A 19129-nucleotide genomic window follows, 5' to 3' on the forward strand; every position below is an offset into this window, starting at 1 on the left:
ATAACTTGGCCCAGCAGTGCTCAATCCTGGCTGCACATTAGAATCGTCTTTTAAATTCTCTCTAGAATTTAACATTCTAAATTTTAGAATTCTCTTTTAAAAATACTAATACCTTGGCCCCACTGGCAGAGATTCTGATTTAATTGGTCTGGGTCAGAGGCCAGACCTTGGTATTACTTAACTTCTTCACATTAGTTTCTAAGGTATAGCCAGAGTTGAGAACCACTAGATGGTGGTATCCAAAGAGAGTGCTAAGCAATGGAAAATCCAGTGAGTACACAGAATATTAAAAAATTACAAACATGGATTGAGTGTGCACTAATTGTCAGGGATATAATCAGTGACAAAGACATAAAATTTCTGTCCCATGGAAATTACTGATTCAGGATGGTTTTTAAAAGTCTTTCTAATCATGATGATTTCATACTAAGTCATAAAAATATACACTTTGGGCTAGGATGTTCTTTAACTATAGTAGATATAAAGCCACTATTTGAAATATCTTTTTGTCAATTTTAAATATTTGAGCATTTGAAAAATTTCTCATCAGGTATAACTAGATTGACATTTTTTTAAACGTCGTAATGTTTATTGCCATGGACCTGTTACTAGAAGGAGGAAAAATGTTAACCCCGCTTTTTTATTGTTGTTGCTTGTATTTGTCCTATTAATATTACTATTTATTATACAGTTTCTATATAGAGTCCTTTTCAGTCACTTGACCATTTTATTAGCTAAAACAATAATATAGTCTATGAATATGCAAGCAGGCCTGTAAACTCCAACAAATTCTGAAAGCGTACTGAGCAAGTGAGGAAGCCACGGTCTGTCCCTTGGCCTTGTGAGTTTCTGTTCTTTCCTAGGACACCGCACTTACCTGTGATCATGATCACCTGACCTTCATTCAGACAGAGTGAGAGTGCCGTGATCCAGACCCATAATAACTGTTAGCTAGGTTTGATTTATTTCCTATCTTTCTCTGTTAAAATATGTAAATAAAAGCCCTACTATTTTTCTCTTCACAACTCAATTTTTGTCCATTCCATCTTTTGAGACCAAGCTAACAGAATACTAATTTAAGACTTAATCAGCATTGGTTTTTCAGTGTAAACCTATTCCTCTCATTTTGCTTCTGAGATATGCATTGCTGTAATAGATCTTTAAGATGAGATCCATAACTATACCACTTTTTTTGGTAAAAATAAAAGGAAAATATTATGTGTTTGTTTGAGCAAAAAGAAACATGGTAAGGATAAACCAGAGACTAATGAGATTGATTAACTACTTGGGAGGATGACCTAGAAAGGATGGGGGAAGGGGTGTACAGGAGAACAACACGTCTCTGAATGTACTGTTGTATAATCCTCACTTTTGGAAGCATGTTTCCCATACTCTACAAAACAACAAATGAACAAATAAAGAAAAGAAATATAATCAACATAGATGAGGCCAACATTAAATACAAAAAAAATCAACTAAGCCAAATTTCAAATTAATACCAGCATCACGCTAAAGGCAATGAGGAAGCACTAACCTGAGAAACTTTTGACTGACATTGGACTATATGGCCTCAGACTGGAGGCAAAAACACTGTAAATAAGTATTGAAGTTAGTAAGGCTTTTCATAGGGACGTGGCTTAGTAATTTTTAAAATACTTTCTGTATATTTTAGGACTAAGCAAATAAGTAAAATATATTGTGGATGTTAGGATTATATCATACTCCTTCAACAGCTCAAAAACACACAGAGAGAGGAAGAGGATAAAGCAAACAGTAAAATATTAACATTTGAGGAATCTGAGTGACAGATACGTAGGAATTCTTTGTACTGTTTTTTGCAACTTTGCTATAAGTCAGAAATTACATAAGAGAAAAAATAAAATCAACTCTAGTAAAAAAAAAAAAAAAAAAATCAACACCAGTGTGGCCATAAAAGGAGAGCTGGGTATTGATCGACAGGACAGGACAGAGTCTGAAGAAAGCAATTGCTGTCTGCTTCTGCTCAGGTCACGCCCTTGACTGCTTTGAAGTTTGCTGAGCTCTCTGTCAAAGCAGGCTTTCCGAAGGGGGTAATCAACATCATTCCAGGCTCAGGTAAGCCAACAAGAACCCACTTTGCTGTAACTAATGAACAGTCAAGGGTAATTGAGTTTTCCCACTGGAGTCTTGTCCTGATATAGCTGTTGGATTGGTCAAAAAGTTCATTTGGGCTTTTCCATGACATCCTATGGAAAAACCTGAATGACCATTCTGGCCAATCCAAAATATTAAAACTAAATACAGTTTAGCCAACAGTGCAGATATTAGTCACCATGTGCTAATATCTTAAACTTGAAATACAGTGGCAGGTGAGTCGGGCGGGAGGGGTGGAAGTTGTACAACATCGTAAGACTACCCTATGGTGTCCCATTTCAATTTTTAAAAATTACTTTAGAAGATTAAAAAAATCAAGACATAACCCATCTTTGAGGTACTGACAATTGCATGGAGGACATTATTCAGATTTTTGTCACGCTATTATTATTATAGAAAATGTAAAACTAAGATTTAAACCAGAGCTTGGAAAACTGCTTCAGTGAATTTCAAAGACACCTTTACCCTAAGACCTTGATAAAGTTTTAATTTGTGTTTTATTCTGTAATTGCACAGGCGGCGTAGCGGGACAGCGCCTTTCGGAGCACCCTGATATCCGCAAACTTGGTTTCACTGGTTCCACTCTGATTGGCAAACAGATCATGAAGAGGTATTGGCTTTCGTGTGCTGATATGCTAAGGAGCCTGTTAAACCAGGTCTTTGGCTTTGATTTTAGTTTTTTAAATAAGGTGCTTTTGGAGGGGAGAAAAAGCACATCGAATGTAGAAGAGAAATCTTATCACAGGAGGGTTTTGAAATGTTTGAATACAGTAAAATACTTCCCAAAGTGTAAAACCCAAAGTCAGTAAAACCAGAGATGTATTGAAAGTCTGCAGGCTTCTGGTGGCTTTAACAATCTGGCACAAAAAATTTTTGATACTAAAACTGTGGCCCAAATTGGTTTTGGAAGCCTAAGTACTAATAAAAATAAATGAAAAAAAAAAAGAAAGAAACTGAAAAGACATAAAAGACAAATCTGGATTATTTATAAAATGCATTCCTGAAAAACAGTAACATTAGTTCAAAAAAATGCAAACCATCTAAATGTCTAAAATAAGTCAGTGGCTAAAGTTTGTTAACATAATGGAATACTGTGTGGTCAGGGAGAATTTTTAATAACACTAGACTTATTAAATGGTAAATGGAAAGAAAAATAAGGTATAAAATTTTACATATTGGGTAATCCTAACTATGTTAACTAAGGCAAAGGCTGTGTTTGGAAACAGACCAGAAACAAGTATATCAAAATGGTTAAAAAAAGAAAATAGTCATCAGTGAGCCATGGAATGAAATTTTGTGATTTTTTTCCTTCTTTCTGAATTTTTAAAAGTATTTTAAAATGCTTTAAGTAACAATTTTTTTGCAAATAGGAAGTAATAAACAGAATTTTTAATAACTTCTAAAAATGGATATTTTCCTCCAATGTGCCAGTAATCTAGTTAAACGTTAAATTCTTTGCCAGGCCTTTATGTAATCAAAATTCTTACACCCAAAGAATCTGTATTTATCCATGAGAATCTCTAATTATTTGACCACAGAATTTTTTAAAAAAGCAATTTTTGTTACGGAAGATTTCTGATAGTCACAAAGCTCACAGAATAGTGTAATGAACCTCCATGTATGCGCTCATCACCCAGGTCCAGCAATCACCACCATTCTACCATTCATGTTTTGTCTTTGAATAAGTTTCTTAATATTTTCTGAGGCTCAATTGTATTTTCCATGCTAAGTAGTAATTGTGTCCAAGAAATGAGAGAAAGAAACTGGGAGAGTAAATGCTCATATTCCATTTGTTTTTCTCCAGCTGTGCTGTGAGCAACTTGAAAAAAGTTTCCCTTGAACTTGGTGGAAAATCCCCACTTATAATATTCAGTGACTGTGAACTTGACAAGGCTGTGCGAACGGTAAGAGGAGGTCAAGTCCAATGAGATAGGTGCTACTTCTGAAACACACTTCAGCTTCTTGTTTATCAGGAGCCTTAAAATGAGGTCTGGTTTTATCTGACCATAAACAGAAACCATTCTCTTTATGCTTAGATTTGGGATTACTCAGGGCACTTAATTTTAAAAATAATGTCATTATAATTAAAGGTGTTTTTAAAACTTGGAGGTCAGCTTTTTACAAACAGATGAAGAGATTTATAAACATTCATGATTTATATAAACTGATGTAGAGATTCTAAAAGCAAAATTTGGCATACAAATATTACATTTAAATGTATAGAGTAGTCTAACTTTTCTTATAACACAAAATCTTTTTATCGGTATGTCATCCTTGATAGGTACATCTCTTGTAAAGTACTCATGGATAGAAAAGGGCAAAGGAGAAATAAGATTTCTAAAAATATCAAAACAAAGAATCTCTAACCATCACTAACTAGACCAAGGGCTTGTGTTTTTTCTCTGACTTCTCTGTGTTGCCTGCTATTTTACGATAACAGTTCTTTGTGTGTGCAATTTTATGACAACCTTGACTTCCCAAATAACAACAGTATTTTGTCTTTTGTGGCCAAAGGGCATGGGGGCAGTATTTTTCAACAAAGGAGAAAACTGTATTGCAGCTGGTCGGCTGTTTGTGGAAGAATCCATCCACGATGAATTCGTGGCAAGGGTGGTAAGCATCTTCAGATTCGCTCTGTGAGTTGGATAGAAATTGTCTTTACTTTTAAAGTACTTCTGGGATTATTAGTGATGATAGTATATTTTTTAAAAACAACACAATCCTTATTTTTTAGAAGTACTGACACATTTACAGATTAGATTATGATATCCGGACTTTGTTCCAAAATAAAGCAGAAGGGGAGGAAGTAAGTCAGGAAATAAATTGATCATGGGTTGGCAGTTGTTGAAGTTGACTGATGGGTACATGGAGTTTCATTATATTATTTGCCTACTTTTATATGTAATTTTATAATTTTTTATAGTAAAAAGTTATAGGTCTATATTAAAAAACCTGATAAAGTATACTGAAGAGCTATTATTACCTTTATCTTGCTCTGTATTTATAGTATAATAGATCCTTGATATTTATGGAGTATATACCCCTGTAGGTTATTATAAATCCCTAAATTGCCTATGAGAGATATACCACTAGATTCTTACAAATCCTGAAGTTACAGTAAAATGACAGCATATATATTTCCTCCACTAAGACAGATACATTCCTACATACCCCCTGATGTTGGACATGATTCCATAAATATGAGACTAGAAGCATTTATAGAACTATTAAGATGAATTCTGTGGTAAAAATGAACTCTAAACATACTATACTGTATCATCATTATGGTCATAGTAATCACAAATTTGATTCTAGTTGAAAAACCAGCCCCCAGCTTTTCTTTTCTTTCAAAGCCAATTCCCCAGTTCCACCCCCAAGAAGCAAAGGCATCTTTCCTCATGAGAGCAGGAAACAGGGAAATCATACAGAAGGGCAGACGGCGGGCAATGTCTGGCTCATGAGCATCCCAGAAATTCACTTTTGTGCCTTAGTAAAATACAGGGCACAGCATGACACATCTTGGGCTTTCACAACTACAACTTGTTGAAATTTCAAATGCTGAGACCAGAAATGTCAAGGATTTGCTGCTATCAGTCCATCAATAACATGTTTTGCACACATAGGAACAGAATTAATTTCTTTATTCAAGGGGCTATTTTTTGAGCACTTACTGAGGGATTTTCGCCAGACCTAAATTCAAAATTCATGCCCTGTGGGGTTATGGTAACTCCCATTAGAATTGGTCTTTACATCAAAAAAATCAGAAACAGATTAAGATAACTAAGGAGCCCTAGAGATTGTCATTCTGAGTGAAGTAAGTCAGACAGAGGAGAAATATTGTGTGATTTCCCTTATATGGGAATCTAAAAGGAAATGATACAGAATGAACCTATTTCCAAAACAAACAGGCTCACAGATTGGAGAACAAGCTTATGCTTACCAGGACAGGAAGGATGGGGGAACAGGATAGTCAGGGAGTTTGGGATCGACATGTACGCACTGCTGTATTTAAAATGGATAACAAGGTCCCGCTGCATAGCTCAGAGAACTCTGCTCAGTGTTATGTGGCAGCCTGAGTGTGAGGGGAGTTTGGGAAAGAACAGACAGATACTCGTATACGTGCGACTGAGTCTCTCTGCTGTCTACCTGAAACTCACAACATTGTTAATTGGCTGAAACTATCACGGCATTGTTAGCTGGCTATACTCCAAAATAAAAAGTTTAAAAAAAAGATAACCAAGGAGCATGTGTCAGTGATGAATGTTCCATATAAAGATGGTTTTTCATCAGAACATTCTAGTATATCCTTCACTGTGGCTATACCGTGAGATTCTCACGAGGGCAGTCTGCCACATTTAGGGAGAGGAAAAAGACAACAATGTGGGCATTTTAGAAATTACTTTGCCATGAAGAGTATGCTGTATTGACAAAAATTCTACAACATCAGATTTGCTATTTTAATGGATTAACATTTAGGATAATTTTAATATAATGCGTGTGGCTTTTGTTCTGTTAAAACTCAGTGGTTGAAAGCTTGGGCTTTCACATCAAGAAAACGCTACAGTATTTAGTGGTTGTGTGCCCTTGGGCTAGTCACTTAGCCCCTCTGATCCTCTGTTTCCTCATATGTAAGATGGAAATAAATATCTACCTCCAATGCTACCTTGAAGACTAAGTGAAGACGCATCTGTGAAGAGCTTAGTACAACACCCATCACCCAGCGGAAGTTCAGTTAAGGGTATCCATTATTAACAGTCAATTGTGTTCTGTGAACTGGGTGACATACAGGTGGAAGAAATTAAAAAGATGAAAATTGGTGACCCACTGGACAGATCTACGGATCATGGGCCCCAAAATCATAAGGCCCATCTGGAAAAGCTTCTGCAGTACTGTGAGGCTGGGGTGAAAGAGGGGGCCACCCTGGTGTATGGAGGAAGAAAAGTCCAAAGGCCAGGTATGATCACCTCCAGGGGAGGGATGCTGGGGGCGGGGCTTCTTAAGTTGGAATCATTGGTAACAGGTTTCATTACAGTACCATCTTGCCTCAGAAGTAAACAGTGGCATTTATGTTATGATCAGAAGAAATACTTTCTAGATCCTGCTTGGCCACTTTTAAGCTGCGACACCTTCGACGATAGTTTTGTTGAGCCCCAGTTGTAAAATGAGATGAAGTGTGCACATCCTACTTTACAAGGCTGTGAAAATCAATTAAAATGATGTGACAGGCCCTTAGCTTTGCAGCAAACAAGTGTAATGGATAAGTGTTGGTCAGGTGCTGGCAGTTTCCATTCCTGGCAATGTGAGGCTTAATCTTAGCCAGTTTAGCCTGGGAAGGATTCATTCCTGTTGTGTAACTGTTAATGAAGAACTGACTCATTAGAAAAAACCCTGATGCTGGGAAAGATTGAAGGCGGGAGGAGAAGGGGATGACAGAGGATGAAATGGTTGGATGGCATCACCAACTCCATGGACATAAGTTTGAGCAAGCTCCGTGAGTTGGTGAAGGACAGGGAAGCCTGGCGTGCTGCAGTCCATGGAGTCGCAAAGAGTTGGACATGACTGAATGACTGAACTGAACTGAACTGAAGCCAGTACTTGTTATAGAAGTATGTGAATGGCTCCATGTCATGATACCCAAAAGGAGAGAAAAACGAACAAACGACAATTGTAAAACCTCCTGTCTTACTGTGATAGGTAGACTGACGACCAGCAGTAGGACTGGATGTGATGTGTCCCCTATGGGATCCAGTGTGTGACACAGCATCACCTACGAAGTATTCTTGCCAAAGACATTTAACCATGAACCTAACCATGCCTTTACGTGAGATTTTCTATTTACAAGAAGCACAGGGGATAGGGAAACAAATCAAATATCATCCCAAAGAAGCAATGACAAATCTGAAATGCGCAAGATATTCTGCTGGACAACTGAATCAGTCTGTTTAACAAAGTCATGCATGTGTGCTAAGACACTTCGGTCATGTCCGACTCTTTGCAACCCTATGGACTGTAGCCTGCCAGGCTCCTCTGCCCATGGGATTTTTCAGGCAAGAATACCAGAGTGGGTTATGATTTCCTACTCCAGGGGAAATCTTACCACCCCAGGGATCGAACCTGTTTCTCTTGCATCTACTGCATTAGTAAGCAGATTCTTTCCCACTAGCGCCACCTGGGAATTCACCTGTTTAACAAGTTAGTGGCATGAAAATTAAGGGGTGGGGATAAGGGAGGAAATGTTCCAGATTAAAGCTATCCAACAACCAAATGCAAAGTGCAACTTATTTGAATCCCTGAATCAAACAAATCAACTACAAAGAGATATTTTCTAGAAATCATTTGATATTTGATACAAATATCAAATCATTATGTTGTACACCTGAAATTAATGTTATGTGACAATTACATCTCAATTAAAAAATTAGAAGTTAAATTAAAACAAACTATGAATAAGAGATTAGCATTAAGTTTGATAGGTATGATGATGTACATTACAATTTATACCCCAAGTATTCTAGTACAAATCTATGATCTCTGAAATTTGCTTTAAACTATATCAGCAAGGAAAAAAATGAATCAAATATAGCAAAATATATGCATAAAGATTTATTTTACTATTCATTATACTATTTTCTCTATTTTTACATTTGCTTGAAAGTTTTGAAATAAGGACATTAAAAATATAAGAACCTAGGATTGTTAACACCAAATAGGAAAATGAAAGTCTTCTTGGTTTTACTGACCCAGAGGGAAGAAAAAAAAGTTATAATGTAATTAAATGAGAGAACAACTAATTGAAAATTACACTATAATTGATGTTATTTTCTTCTGGTTTTCAAATAGGCTTTTTTATGGAACCTACTGTCTTCACAGATGTGGAAGACCACATGTATCTTGCCAAAGAGGAATCCTTTGGGCCTATTATGGTCATTTCTAAATTCCAAAATGGGTATGTTCCTAGGCATAATTTAACTGGGTTGACTAGATACAGTTTTTTTTCCCCCTCCCACTGTGCTATATACAGAGCATAAAATTAATGAACATACAATTTCTACCATAAGAATAATTGACAAATAATTAGAGGAGAATGCTAACCAATGTAAGTTGTAATGAATTTTTGCTCCATAGCTTAAATTAATGGCTGACATTATATGACATTTGCTAGTTTTACAGTTGGCATTTGAAACATCTCTGGAATAAGGTCAGTAACTGAAACTTAACAGAAGTGGTTTTTGTATTTACATTTCTAGAGAAGGCAGCATCTATGAAATCTGATTTTCCCAAAGAGTAGAGTGTTTTCTCAGGGGATCATGCCCACCAAAACCTAAAACTTAACTCTTTGTAGAAAGTCCACAGTCACCTTATAATCAACCATAAATGACGTACTGGTTTGTCAGGGTGCCTCAAACTTTCCAAAGTGTTTAGCATATCAAAGAAGTCCCTATGGTAACTGAGTTCCTATCAGAATATTTAATATAATAGACTCCTGGTATACTGCACACAGTTCTTTAGAAGTCTGGCTTTAGTTTTCCTTTAACCAATGAGAAGGTGGTAAAGAAACAGAATACCCAGTTCAGAAGGGCTTCTTGGTCTTTGATAGATTGTAAGAGAACTTTGGGGACACTAAATTGTGATGAGTAACAGTTTGACATACTGATCCAAAGATGCCCTTTTAACCCTCTTTTCCTCATTATAAATTCCCCTATATGATAGTCTTTGTGTTAAACATGCAGGTATTAGAAGCCAGGTTTAGAGAATGTGAGCCTACATAAATCACAGATCCTATCCTCAAGGAGGTCACCATCTAATAGGGGAGACAAAGAGACAGGCAGTTAACCCAAGAGGGTGTAGCTGGGAGATGCAGTGGATGGAGTCTGCACTGACCACCCCTGTGGGCTTGGGTTACTCACGTAATTCTTGTATTAAATTTCTCTATTAGTAAATTATCTATTTGTGAGATTGGGTTAGTTATTAATAGTATCTACATTTTGGGGTCATTGTTGGTGATGGACAGGGAAGCCTGGTGTGCTGCAGTCCCTGGGGTCACAAAGAGTCAGACACGACTGAATGCCTGAACTGAGCTGAACTGAAGATTTAAATGTGTTTGCTGTTGGTGCAGTTGTGGTCATTGTTATTGTTCTAAAAGTGGACAAGGTGTGCTATGAAGCTGTGTGATCTCAGTGGTCCTCAGTGGGCAATGGCATCCAGCCATCTCTCGGCCTTAGTCCAATCTATGAATATCTGCAGTGCGATCGAATGCAGGGCATCAAGTGTGAGAGTTTTAGCAGAGCCTAGACAAACTCCAAGTGAGATTCCACATTTCTCATGAGAGTTGAAAATTGGATAGAGACAAGATTACCTTTGAAAATCCTTAGGGGAGGCACCACATTCAAGCCTTTGTTGTCTCTCAAAGAATTCAGCGCAACTAATTTTTCTTCAGCTTTGGAACAGACTCCCACTTCCTTGCTGGATCCCCAGGTGAAATCTTGGCTTGCATTTACTGGCCATGTTGTAGAAATTTCATGCTTTTTTTTTTTTTAAACATTAGGATGACACTCATAAAAATGAGATACTCACAGTATGGCAGGCACATGGGAACTGAAACCAGCTGAGACATGGGTGGGTTCACATCTGCACTGACTTGGCCATGCACACATCCTGAGACAAAAGGCAGGGAAGTCACCAGACCCATTGAAGGAATGATTTTACTACCCTTTTATTGGATTAGCCTATTAACTGAGTTCACATTTGATGTTGCAACATCCTAGTATAAAGAAAAATAAAATGTTCTCTCTCTCTTTGGGGAACTTCCTGTCTAGTTGAAAGGTGTCTGAGTTGGAGGAAAATGGGCTACCTGATTATAGCTGACTTTCACTGAGCATTTCCTTTGTTCCAGACACTTTTGGCTCATTTAACCCTTATGACAACAGACAGGTGCTATTATTACTATTTCCATTTTTCACAAGAATACAGAAAAGCTGGAGGAGATGGGGTCATTTGCCCAAAGGTCACCCAGGCAGTCTGGCTGCTGAGCCTTCTCCCTGGGCCACTCCACTCTATCGCCTAAGCAATGGCGCTGATGGGATCTGGGAAGGCTTCAGGGTGAGGCTTGGAATGAGCCCTTGAACTGTGCATGTAAAATCTGAACAGATGGAGGGGCTGAGAGAGTGCTCTGAGAATATATAATATCTATATATGGAACTCAGGGGAGAGAAAGACAAATGCAGTAGTCATGAAGGAAAATCAATGAAGAAGATTGAAAAGATGACTTCCGCTCAGATTTTAAAGGGTGTCACATGATATATGTGAAAAAATACAATACTAGGGTTGTAATATCTCATTGGGCATTTCTTTTAGTATAAGCCTGGAATATTTCATTTATAAAAATGTAAGCACACTGGCAGTAATGTTTTCCTGTTTCTAGCACAGAGGGGAAAAATATTAGAACATAAAATGAAAGTGTTTTGCTTTTACGTTTAATGAGGTTTTATGTCTTCCTAAAAACATCTTATAGGGACATCGATGGAGTGTTGCAGCGAGCAAATAATACAGAATACGGCTTGGCCTCAGGAGTTTTTACAAGAGACATAAATAAAGCCATGTATGTGAGTGAAAAACTAGAAGCAGGAACTGTTTTTATTAACACCTACAACAAGACGGATGTGGCTGCTCCTTTCGGTGGATTTAAGCAGTCTGGGTTTGGAAAAGACTTAGGTATGAATATGACTTACCTTTCTACTGCACATCATAGAAAGCCCGCTTCATGCTTTGTCCAACTCTCGTATACTGCTTTGAAGGGCATTTCCTCCATGGTAGTTGCATCTGGGGTTTCAAGGGTATTAATTTTTCTTTCAATGTTAAACACTTTTTAAAAACTTTTTATTTTATTTGGGGTATAGCTGATTATCAATATTGTGATAATTTCACATGGACAGCAAAGGGACTCAGCCACACATATACACGTATCCGTTCTCCCCCGAAACTCCCCTCCCATCCCAGGCTGCCACATATCAGTGGTTAAACATTTTATTGAACTTAACATACATACAGAAAAGAACACAAATTGTATGGAAAAGGGTTTCCTTTTAAAAAAGAAGATTCCTGTCGAAAAGAAAACACTGACAATTTAGCTAAAATACGTTCGGTTGTTTCTTTTAACCTGACATTCAGCATGCACTTGGTTTAGATGTCATGGGACCTAGTGGAACCAAGAAAGGAAAATGGGTAGAAGGCAATAACCAGCCAGCTCCAAGAATGTATTCTGTCTCTGAACCGCTTGGCAGTCTTTCAGAGTCAACACTGAAACTGGCAGAGTTTTCTGGGCATCTGGGAGCTCAGATGTAGAGTTTGCAGAAAGCCCCCCAAAACGTAATTCACAGTGGGCAGCAACGCCATCACATTTCCAGTAATAGCTTATTTTGAAAACTACATACCTGGTCTGTAAGAGCATATGAGCAGCTCTCACAATAGCCACAGGAGCATTGTTGTCCAGTTGCTAAATTGTGTCCAACTCCTTGTGACCCCACGGACTGTCGCCTGCCAGGCTCCTTTGCCCATGGGACTTCCCAGGCAAGGATACTGGAGTGGGTTGCCCTTTTCTTTTCCAAGGGATCTTTCTGACCAAGGGATCGAACCCGAATCTCCTGCATTGGCAGGCGGATTCTTCACCACTGAGCCACCAGGGAAGTCCCAGCCATGGGATCCCAGGTGCTATTATTATCTTTATTTTACAGATGAGGAAAATGGCAAGATTGGGTAACTTGCCCAAAGTCAGTCAGCCAGCCATGGACAAAAAGACTGCAAAGTGAGGTCTTCCGGCTGTGTAGCCCATGTCCTCACCCTTCAGTCAGCCTGGCATGTTGTTTCAAAAGTTGAAATGTTTGTGATTTACCAAAATTACAATCTGCTTGGTTAATTTGGGGTGTTTTTACATCTTCTCTTTCCTGATGACATTTGACAATTTATTTGCAACAATAAGAGTGACTCCTGTTTTAAATTCCATTGAGTTTAAATTCCATGAAGTTTAAATTCTTTTTTTTTTTTTTTCATGTCTTGAATCTGGCTTTCATCCCTGGATCTAAAATACAGGGGGAGATTTTCTTAGGGAAATTATTATCAGGAAGCAATAGTGTTCCATTTGTCTTTTGATAGAGAATGATCGATTTGTCTGTTTTATTATAACACAGTAGACTTTGTCTTAACAGTTTCTTCTCTCTGAATTTGAAACTCCCTCAGCTCAATGGTTCCCAGCTGCACACTGGATTAGAATCACCTGGGAGCTTTAAAAAGAAAAAAATGCAAAGATGCTGATTTAACTGGTTTGAGGTGTGACCTGGGATCAGGAATTTTAAAAGCTCCCTAAGGTGATTCTAATTTAACAGTAAGAAACCCAAGTTTAAGCCTAACTCCAGAATCACACACTCATTTGTTTCACTCATGGTATTCATGCCCCTTAACTGCTGTAGAAATCGATGATTGCAGAAGCTCAAAAGAGGAACCGAATAGAAACAAAATGGCAGGCCAATTTTTGGCCTAGATACACCTTCTGTGGATTTCCCTGGTGGCTCAGTGGGTAAAGAAACCGCCTACAGTGCAGGGGACACAAGTGGCCCAGGTTCAATCCCTGGGTTGGGAAGATCCCCTGGAGGAGGGCATGGCAACCCACTCCAGTATTCTTGCCTGGAGAATCTCACGGACAGAGGAGCCTGGAGGGCTTCAGTGCATAGGGCTGCTAGGAGTTGGACACGACTATAGTAACTGCATGCATGCCTTCTGTGTCTTTAACATACTATGTAAGTCAGGAAAACTACATTTCTCTTTTCTCTAACATAAGATGAAACAAAATGATCTCAAACTTCACTCTATTCTGCATTTAATGTAATTGGATTTAATGCATTTAACTGCATTTAATATAATTACATTTAATGTAATTGGAAGGACAGTATCCTGATCACTTTTGTTCAGCTTAAATGGCGAGGAAGAGAGATGTAGATTTGTCATCAAGCCAGGAAATAAAGGAGAAGGGTTTTGGGTAGAGGCTGATAAGCCAACAGTGTGGTCCTTAGAAGGCCTGGTGGCTGGTCTAAGCCGTTATCCTCAAAGTGTAGACCATGAGCACCAGCATTTGGGGAATGGTTAGAAGCATGGGCTTACCTGGTGGCTCAGAGGTTAAAGTGTCTGCCTGCAATGCTAGAGACCCAGGTTCAATCCCTGGGTCAGGAAGATCCCCTGGAGAAGGAAATGGCAACCTACTCCAGTATCCTTGCCTGGAGAATCCCATGGACGCGGGAGCCTGGTCGCAAAGAGTCGGACACGACTGAGCGACTTCACTTTTTCACTTTCACTTAGAAGCATGTAGGGATTCCCCGGTGGCTCAGACAGTAATGAATCTGCCTGAAATGCAGGAGATACAGGTTTTATTCCTGAGGACAGTGTGGCAACCCACTCCAGTATGCTTGCCTGGAGAATCCCCAGGGACAGAGGAGCCTGGTGGGCTATGGTCCATGGGGCTGCAGAGTCAGACACGACTGAGCAACTTTCACTTATAACCTTGGGGCCTCTGCTGGTTACGTAACGACTCTAGGGTGTCGTTAGATCATAAGTGATTCACGTGAAATTGAAAGTTTGAGAAGCACTGTCTTGCCCCACTCTCTTGCTCAGTGACTGGTACACCTACACCTGTGTCCAAGATCCTACACCTGGCGCCGTCACGTCCACCTGTGAACATGGTCCATCAACTGCTCTTCTCTTTCCTAGGCGAGGAAGCTCTAAACGAATACCTCAAAACCAAGTCTGTGACGCTGGAATACTAGAGCAGTGCCTCCTCGCAGGCCCACCGCTCTTCAGCTCTCCACTGAAGCAGCCTGGCTGTGCCGGGGACAGAGGTGTCAGCCGCCAGCCGAGAGACACGCACGTGGACCGTGAAGAGGGTGGGGCCACGTGTCTAAGCATTTTCTCCTGTGCCTGAGCATTTTCTAATACCCCTTTTATACCCTAAAATGATTGGTCGTTGTTGGGTTTTGACTATGTTGTATACCACACATATTTCTAAAATATTGAGGTACATGTTTTTCCCCACCAAGACTAATCCTAATTATGGTTGTTCGTTTTGCAAACATCAATATGATGCAGTTATAGTACAGAAAGGTGGGAACCCTTGCATAATAGGTAAGGTTTTAACTTCTGAACCAGGCATGCGGGGGTTATGAAAAAGATTTTCTGTAATTTTTTAAATATATTTTTTGATTGGAGGATAATTGCCATACAATATAGTATTGGTTTCTGCCATAGGAAAGGCCCATCAGCCATAATTATACGTATATCACCTCCCTCTTGAGCCTCCCTCCCCTTCCCTCATCCCACCCATCTAGGTTATCACAGAGCAGCAAGCTGGGCCCCTGTGCTACGTACCAACTTCTCACCAGCTATCTATTTCACAAATGGTAGCGTATGCGTGTCAATACTCCTTTCACCATCTGCCCCATTCTTTCTTCCCCTATAATTTTGCTCTCAAGAAACAGTATATCCCTCAAAGAAAGTGAAGGACATTCTTTTATTGTCTTTTGGAAGTAAGATACATCTTTATGCCTGTGATGTTCTATTTTTCAACCCACTGTGATAAGTGACCAGCTCATAAACAGTTCCTGAATACCTACTAAGTACGAGGTGCTATATTATGTCCTGAGGAGTACACAAAATTTAATGACATGATCTTTGACCCCAAATAGTTGAAATTCTCATCAACAGCTTTTAAAGTGAATTTTACAGTAATGATATATTATAAAGTAAGTAACTTTTGGAGGCTGATCTTGGTTCATATCATACCATCTTACTATCTATGTGACTTGGGGAAACCGATGCAATTTCTCCAAGCCTCAGTTTCCTTGTATGTAAAATGTGGACAGTAATGCCTCCCTCAGGAACCTTATGATGAGGTGAGGATTCAATGCAATAATCTTAGTAAAGCAGATTGCACTGGGCTTTGTTCATGGTAAATACTCAATAAAGGGCAGATTTGTTACCTAATATATTAATATAAAGCCGAGATGTGGAATCTATAAAATAGGGATAAAGTTCCTATCTCATTAGGTGTTGTAAGGGTTCAATGGGATTATATACATAATGCAGTCAACAAGGTGTCTAGATCATTCTCTGTACTCAAGAAAGAGGAATCATTACAACTCATGAAGCACTTCATAATTGCCTGTTGTCAGACAAAAATATGTGGGTAAATAGTTTAGGTATGACTAGCAGAAGGTGAGATCCTAACTTGAGTCTCTAGAAGTTTGTCAGAGCAATTAATTTCCATTAATTCTCTTTTTAAAGTAAAATTTCAGTAAACATTCCTATCTCTCTGGCTTTGAAGAAGCCCTTAGGGATTACTTACTACTTTGGAAACTCAGCAGTTTAACCAAGAAGAGTGTAGGGAATCGTTAATCAATAAACAGCAATAACAAAAGTCAGGGGCAGAAAACATTCAAAAGGAAGAATATCAGGTATGATCCTGGCATCATCAATAGAGCCAATTTTGCCTGTAAGCAAGTTGGCACAGGTAAAATTCTAAATTTGGACCCAACAGGGTCCAAACTGACAATTCATATTTGAATAAAATGACAAAACTCTTATTATAAAGGAACCACTTTTTAAATGCAGTGTTTTTACTGATTGCATGTGATTTAAAATATTGCTTTACCAAATATTTTACTGATAAATGAAATGGCAAACAAAAACATGCCCATTTCTTTTAGACTGACTTTTACCTTCTAATATTAATCTCAATAGCAGTGCTTTTAATCTTTTGGGGGGTCATAAACCTCTTTTGAGAATCTGTTAAAAGCTATAGATCCCCCTGTCCAAAACTCACACCTAATTCTGCAAATATCTTCAAGAAATTCACAGACCACCTAAAACCCATGCTTGAGCTCCAGATTAAGAACTCATTTTTCCACAGTGTGTTTTGAAGTTCTTAGCGGCTTGAGTTTTTATATCCGATTGCTGACCGGAATCAAAGGCTACATGGAATTTATAAAATGACAAGTGAATTTGAATGAGAATATAATGATCCATAGCCTACTAGATAATTTAATTAACATACTGAGTAATTTATCACCATTTCTTCACATCGCTGATTATTTTGCTAAAGGATAAAGCTGTGATTTGTTCCCCTAACTGGGGAGTTGAGGAGGTGCGGACACTTTTAAAAGTTCTATTTTCCTTCCAATTCCATTTCCCAGTGCTGCCCTTTTGTTCAAACACCCTTCCTGGCCTTTCCTGTGCCCGGCGTGGTTTTATGTATCTCTCCTCTATGCTTTGACTGGAACACAGTTCTTACCATGTGGTGCTGCAATGATTGGTCTTTCTAATTAGATATGAGAACCCCTTCCCCACCCCCAGGATTGGCATCTGTCAATAACAACATCTATCACTTATGGAGGGGCTGATGTATGCTAGTCACCATGCTAAGCCAACTGACTTAACCTGCACGTCTGAAAAGATGAATAAATCGAGGTGCTCTTTTTACTGGCCCCACCCCCACCAAGAGGTCATTGCCAGTTTCCTGACTGGCCTTCTTGATCCCTCCCTGTGTGGTTCAAACCCTAAGTCAGAATGTGGCCCTCCCCTGCTCAAAATCCCCTAATGGGCCCCATTTCGCTTACAATAAAGTCCACTACTTACCATGCCTGCACAGTCTTATCAACTTTGTTCCTGGCTACCTCTAACCTCATCTCCTATCATCTACCCTCTCATTCCGTTTAGCCACCCTGGCTGCCTTGATGTTCCTCAAACTGATCAAGCACACGCCTAAGTGCAGGGCCTTTGCACTTACTGCTCCTTCTTCCCAGTAGTGTGCTGGTAAATATTTAACAAGTGGCTCTCTGGGGGAAAAAACAAAAACAAAATTCTGACTTGCAACATTTTCTGATTTCTGTGTATAAATGCTCTCATCCTGGCTGCTTTCAAGGTACAAACTTCACTGAACATAGAATTGGGAAGAGATGCGTGTGATTAGAACAAGTGTGGGCTAGAGCCAGTACACCACTGCCTCTTTTTGAAACTTGCCCCACACACCACCTCCCAACAGGCTGCCTCATCTTCTCTAGGTCTCTGCTCAAACATCATCATCTCAGTGGAGGTCCATTTGCTGATCGCTCTTCCTAAAATAGCACATAAGATTCCCACATCCACACCTCATTTGTCCTCTCATTTTGTTATTTGCCTTCTCCTGCATTGTTTTTGCAGCACTTATCACCACCTGGCATATAGTTATTAATCATCGATCTCTTCCCATTAGAACTTAAGCTTTGTGAACAGGGGCTTTTGTTCAATGCTGTATCTCCAGTATCTAACACATAGGAGGAGCTCAATAAATATTTGTTTTCAAATGAAGGAGGTTAAGTAACCTGCCCAGATCAAACAGCTATTTGGTGGCAGAGCAGGTATTCAAGCAATGAAGCGCAAAGTCTTTTAAAAAACCAAGCTAAGATCCCGTTGTTGCCATAACCAAATCAGACCCTGGGTAATGAATAGTAGGCATGTGTTAAATATTTATCAAACTCAAAGCTAAACTGAGTGGAACATGAACTGTGAGAGTTTTTGTGGAAAGATCAAGAGACAGGGTGAGGAAACAAATTGGTTTCCCTATACCCGCCTTTTTAAGAAAACAGTAGCTCTCAAGGGAACCTGGTGTAGAAGTAGGTTATCAGATATGAACATGATTGAAAGGACGAATTATTATGATTATTACTATTATGCAAATAATACCTAAGTGGATTTTTAATGATTAAGTCACACCTTATTATATGAAAATAATGAGAAGGTAAGATTCAACCACTCTCCACAAATAACCAGATGATATCTGAAATTATTCCAGATTTTTTCCTATGAATATACTTTTTTTAAGAACTAGTATATACTGTACATAACTTTACCTGCTATTTTCAATTAAAAATATGTAACCATCTTTCTATGTCAATAAACATACCTCTACATATGTTCATTG

The 19129-nt window shown here is 38.8% G+C and overlaps 1 protein-coding gene across 1 annotated transcript in view; it reads left to right on the top strand.

Moving 5' to 3' along the window:
- Window positions 1-19124, top strand: part of ALDH1L2 (aldehyde dehydrogenase 1 family member L2) — a 59705-nt gene extending 40581 nt beyond the window's left edge. The window contains exons 16-23 of the mRNA XM_043881192.1: window positions 2007-2094; window positions 2650-2743; window positions 3938-4037; window positions 4648-4746; window positions 6922-7087; window positions 8974-9079; window positions 11645-11844; window positions 14887-19124. Coding sequence (XP_043737127.1) covers window positions 2007-2094; window positions 2650-2743; window positions 3938-4037; window positions 4648-4746; window positions 6922-7087; window positions 8974-9079; window positions 11645-11844; window positions 14887-14942 — 909 coding nt within the window. The 3' untranslated portion in view covers window positions 14943-19124. The remainder of the gene's footprint in view (window positions 1-2006; window positions 2095-2649; window positions 2744-3937; window positions 4038-4647; window positions 4747-6921; window positions 7088-8973; window positions 9080-11644; window positions 11845-14886) is intronic.
- Window positions 19125-19129: the final 5 nt, after the last annotated feature.

This window comes from Cervus elaphus, chromosome 22 (genome assembly GCF_910594005.1).
Source record: "Cervus elaphus chromosome 22, mCerEla1.1, whole genome shotgun sequence".
NCBI classification, from domain to species: Eukaryota; Metazoa; Chordata; class Mammalia; order Artiodactyla; family Cervidae; genus Cervus; species Cervus elaphus.